Source organism: Lepidochelys kempii, chromosome 9, assembly GCF_965140285.1.
Source record: "Lepidochelys kempii isolate rLepKem1 chromosome 9, rLepKem1.hap1, whole genome shotgun sequence".
NCBI classification, from domain to species: Eukaryota; Metazoa; Chordata; order Testudines; family Cheloniidae; genus Lepidochelys; species Lepidochelys kempii.
Window position 1 is genome coordinate 16,510,976 of NC_136388.1, and position 5,483 is coordinate 16,516,458.

Here is a 5,483-nt window from a genome sequence, read left to right on the forward strand (position 1 = left end):
AGGAGAGTGAGTTTGTGTGTGTGGTTTTTGGGAGGGGGGTGAGGGGGTGAGAGAACCTGGATTTGTGCAGGAAATGGCCCAACTTGATTATCATGCACATTGTGTAAAGAGTTGTCACTTTGGATGGGCTATCACCAGCAGGAGAGTGAATTTGTGTGGGGGGGGTGGAGGGTGAGAAAACCTGGATTTGTGCTGGAAATGGCCCACCTGTTGATCACTTTAGATAAGCTATTACCAGCAGGACAGTGGGGTGGGAATAGGTATTGTTTCATATTCTCTGTGTGTATATAAAGTCTGCTGCAGTTTCCACAGTATGCATCCCATGAAGTGAGCGGTAGCTCAGGAAAGCTCATGCTCAAATAAATTGGTTAGTCTCTAAGGTGCCACAAGTCCTCCTTTTCTTTTTGCGAAATTTTTGATGGTGCTTCATTTGACCAATGTGCTCTCTTCTGTTCTGGTCATGTACACAAAAAAATTCTGTGCCAATTGTTGCGTGCGTGGTATTTCGCCGTGGGGGGCGGGGGTTAGGCTCTGTGTCCATGCGCACAGCTTAGCAGGAACAGCGCTCCCAACCCTGCTCTAGGGCCTGCAAACAAGAAGGAACGCAATCCTCCTCCCCCAGAGGCGCTGAGCCTGCCCCTTCCCCTGCTCCTCCCACCTCCCCGCGCCACATGACACAGGCCGGCGAGCGCCCTGCGGAGAGAGCGCAGCCACTGCTAACGCCCACGCTCCGCCCCCTCGCAGGCTGTGACGCAGCACTCGGCCACGTGTCCCTCCTTTACGCCACACGCTCCTGCGTGATGACATCACACCCACGCTAGACATAAAAGCCCAGCGAGGCGGCGGCTTCCGCCTTTTGAGAGGCCTGAGCGCGGGCTGGCGGGATGGCGCCGGTGAGTGAGAGGGCCGGGCGCGTGGCACCCCGGCGGCCGCGGGAGGGTTGGGCAAGACACGGTAGCGCTGCGCTGGCCCTCTCGGCCCGCAGCCGGGGGCAGCCCCGTTGTCATGGCTCCAATGGGCCTGAGTGGGGCCTAGCTCCTCGCCCCCCTTAGCCTGGAGCCCGGCGGCCAGCGGGACAGGTCCTTCCCCCGCCTTACGTTAGGGCTGACGCTATCCCGAGGCAGAACGCTGAGGGCAGGGGGAGCAGGGCCGCGGCTGGGGTAGCGCATGAAGGGAGCAATCGGGACTGCAGAGCTCGCGGGATAACCGTGGGCTAAACGCCTAACTGCGTCCGTGCCTCAGTTTCCCCGAAGTCGAGCTAACGCCTCGCTGCCGTGCCGAGGTGGTTATTAGCCTCGCGGAGGGCGCTGAGGTCCTAAGGTGAAAGGCACCATGTAACTGCCCAGCGCGTTCAAACCGGGTCTTTCAGTAGCCTGACTCGGACCCTGGGAAATCTCAACTGTGCCTCGACCCCTCTGTGCGCTGGCTGGGGTGCTCGGACATGAGCACCTAAAGTTAGGCACATAAATCCATAGTTAAGCACCTCAGTAGAAGTGGCCCGCTTTTTTTCAGAGGTGCTGAAGACTCCCTGATCCCATTCATTTGAATGGAGCTGGGGGTGCTCAGTACGTCCAAGAATCTTCTGTGAAGGCGCCTGTTTTGGTTCGCATTTTCAGACATGGGTGCCTGAAGTCTCCATCCTCTGAGCATGCTTTGTTGCTGTACCTTCTAATTTGGGAGTTAGCCCAAGTTGACTTTTAATGCCAGTTTGGTAAGGGCTTTCAGTACTTACCGTAAGTACACTGGTAATGAGAAGTCCAATCACTGATATATACAGAAAAAGATACTAAGGCCTACACCAAGAAGGCTTTGCTAGTATAATTAAACTCTTATATTTGTATAAAAGTGCTTGTACTGGCATGAGCTCTACTAATATAAGTGAAGTTACACTGGTGAAACTGCAACTACAGTAGGGCTTTTACCAGCATAGCTATGTTAGTATACCATCAGAGGGGTAGCTGTGTTAATCTGTATCCAAAAAAAAAACAACAAGGAGTCGAGTGGCACCTTAAAGACTTAACAGATTTATTTGGCCAAATAAATCTGTTAGTCTTTAAGGTGTCATGAGACTCCCGTTGTTTTAGTAAAACATGAAACTCCCTTTCTGACATAGTAGTGCAATAAAATACATAAGTTTAGCCTAGGCCTTAAGAGCCAGTGTAACAGGAGGTGTCAGGTAATTGTGTGGCCTACTCCTTGCCAGGGGTAGTGAATGAGTCCATTTAATGATAGCACAAATAAATTAACAAACAGGATTCTGTTTTCATGCAGATGTCCCTGATAGTAGTAGGTTTTTGTTTTTTTGTGGGTTTTTTTAAGTGTGTTGCGGGGGAGTGATATGTAATAACTAGTTGACTTATTTTTAAAGCAGAAAGACCGAAAGTCAAAAAAATCAACTTGGAAGTTTAGCCTTGACCTCACCCATCCTGTAGAAGATGGAATATTTGATTCTGGAAATTTTGTAAGTAGCTCTATTTTTCATACTCTTAATGAACAACTTTATAATATGTTTAAGTATATATGGAGATCAGACCACAGCTGACAAAGTATATTAATTATGAGTTTAAGAAAGTCAATTGTCAGTCAGTATAGTTTTATCTTTTACATAAATGCTTGTTAAAAAGGCTTGAATTTTCAAACAAAAGTATGAAACATCTTTTATAGATAAGAAATATTTTATTAATTACATTAAAAGTGTTATTCAAGATTGTTAGAGGTTGTTTCAGTTGCTTACAGCAAGATTTTATTGTGTCATGTACATAACATATACAGTACATTTGGGTTTTTAACATGTGCTATATGACTAGGGTCCCTTCCCTAGTGCATACCTAGGGCACCATTCCCTAGTGTTCCTTTTTTCCTCTTTTATTGAAATAGGAACAGTTCCTAAAGGAGAAGGTTAAGGTCAATGGAAAAACTGGAAACCTGGGGAACATAGTTCACATTGAACGTTTTAAGAACAAGATCACAGTCGTATCTGAGAAGCAGTTCTCTAAAAGGTGGGTATCGTTTTTATATATAAGGTGATCCTTGATTTTCTTGTCCTTGTATACATATTATGGTTCAACTGATTCTGAATTATGATTAGATGGACAGGATATAATGTAATTCTGATATATATATAGAGAAAATAGTGTAATATCTAATTTTCTTAACATGTAAATATCAGTGACTTAAACCAGACCTACACACAGTTTTTATATCAATTTAAACTTATGCTTAGCCGTGTGATGTGTTTTTGTTCAGAAATAATTAAATCAGTCTACTCCTAGTGTGAATTAAGGCTGTGTTGACACTACAAACTTTACAGTGGCACAGCTATGCCCCTGTAAGTTCTCCCATGTAGGTGCCCTAAGCCAAGGGGGGAGAGCTCCTGCATTGGCATAATTAAACCACACCCCTGACCGACAAAAGTGCTAGGATAGACATAGTCAGTGTTTGATAAAGTTGCCTTATACTGGGTTAGCTTATTTCCCATAATTTAGGGGAATATGCTGTATCAGTATAAGCACCTTTATATTGGTGTAATTACATCCACACTGGGGAATTTGGGGGGGATTGTACCCCTTTAACAGTTAAGGATTACAGTTTGTGTGTGTAGATAAGCTTTTAGGATGGGGAGAATACTAAACTAGTATAGTGCTAGCATTGGTTTCTGGTGCTTTGACATCGCTGTCTTCACTGACATAGCACAGTGTGATAGTGAAGTATAACACACTGCGAAAATTTGATACTTCAGGAATGAAATTCTGCATATGAAGTAGTTAATATACATAGAGTCCATTTTAATTTCTGAACAGGAGTGTTAGGCACGGTGACCTTTGGAAATATTCAATGTATACTAAAAACTGCAGTTTTTGTATTTGTTACATTCATAAAATTGAATCCGGCATGTCACACACAAGATAGCAATAAGAAGTCTTATGAGAGAATGTTAATTGATATTTGCCTTTTTTTAAAGGTATCTGAAATACCTCACAAAGAAATATCTCAAGAAGAACAATCTTCGTGACTGGCTTCGTGTGGTCGCATCTGATAAGGAGACATATGAGCTGCGCTACTTCCAAATCAGTCAAGATGAGGAAGGATCAGAGTCTGAGGAATAAATGAAGCTTTTACTGAAAGCTTTATACTCTTAAACAGCGTACAAAAGACTAAACATCTATTTATGAAAGCACTTTAACTTATTGGTGAATAAAGGTTTTGTACACTGTGTCAAAAAAAGTTTCTGCTGAAGTGTGGTCAGCTTACTAACCTTTCTTGTGTTTTCATTCACAGTGAAAGGTCAGTGTAGAGAATTGTACTTCGTTTGCAATTCTCTTTCATCGGGGTAAATCAGGAGTAACTCTTATGAAGTCAGTGGAGTTCCACTGGTGTAAAACCACTGAAAGAGAGGAAAATTGGGCACTTTGCACTTGCATTTACACTAAATTTGCATGCATTCAGAACACATAATCACATTTGGGTTTTGGCATTCTTATAGGACTTCTTGTGACTCCAGAAGGCCTTTGACCAACTATTTCCATCTTAACATGCCTAAAATTAAAAACCATGTAAAACTAAAAGTTAACACTAAATTGTTCAAATGAGGTAACGTAAAGGTTGAAGGTATGATGTACATATATAATTAGAAAAGAAAAGCAAGATTTTGATGATGCTCAAGAAAGTGATCTGCTTATATACAGAAAATAACAAGTAAAGTGCCGTGTGCTAACATGTAGCTTATATGCCTATGTTAGAATACAAATAACAAATAAATGTCTTTTAGTATTTTCAGTTGTCACCAAGTTTTCTAGTTTAATCCCCACTACTGGAGTATTTTAAAAGCTAAAATAAGGAATACATATTTTGTTGTATTTCTCCAGTGAAATAAAATCCACGGAGTCCCCATTGATAGTCACATTTAAAAAGTCCTTCTTGCCCTCTTTGTACTCTTTGAATTTAGAATTTCTTTCCCTAATCCTGAATTTAATTTTTTTGCTCAGTTGGCTGACTAGCAGTTCTGTATTTAAAATCAGAGGATCCCAAACCAAGGATGAAATAATTCAAACTTTAAAATAGCAGAATAAAATGGATTAGGGACTATGCAATTATTTTCTTCATATAAGCAAGATCCAGCTGTGGATATTTTACATAGTAGCATACTTAATGCCTGTCCTAAAAAGTTTGTGGTCTAAGGACCAAATCCTAGTTTCACTGAAAGGAATCTTGCCTAATCCAGAATTTTGGCCATGAACTAAACTAATGGTGGCAAATTGTGTTAGGGGTTGTTATCCATTGTAACGTTCCCTTTGAGATTTATGCTGTGTGACAGTTCACACAGTATTTTAGTAGCTGAAAGCAGCTTCCCCCCCATAATTCAGACATAATTCTTCTGCTCTACTCTGTGCTGATACAGTATTGCGTCCAGTTCTAGATGCCACATGTCAAAAAAGAGTAGAACAAATTGGATAAAGTCCGGAGGAGAGCAACCAAAATGATTA

At 42.2% G+C, this 5,483-nt stretch overlaps 1 protein-coding gene across 2 annotated transcripts; it reads left to right on the top strand.

The window, feature by feature from the left end:
* Positions 1 to 786: 786 nt before the first annotated feature.
* Positions 787 to 4,224, top strand: RPL22L1 (ribosomal protein L22 like 1). Of its 2 annotated transcripts, none has more exons than XM_073359403.1 (4): positions 787 to 893; positions 2,369 to 2,461; positions 2,878 to 2,999; positions 3,962 to 4,224. In XM_073359403.1, the coding sequence occupies exons 1-4, from the start codon at positions 885 to 887 to the stop codon at positions 4,104 to 4,106; spliced, it is 369 nt and encodes a 122-aa protein (XP_073215504.1). In that variant the 5' UTR covers positions 787 to 884; the 3' UTR covers positions 4,107 to 4,224. The 2 variants fall into 2 exon arrangements, with proteins under 2 accessions (XP_073215504.1, XP_073215505.1); XM_073359404.1 differs by having other exon boundaries at positions 793 to 893; positions 2,372 to 2,461.
* The last annotated feature ends 1,259 nt before the right edge of the window (positions 4,225 to 5,483 follow it).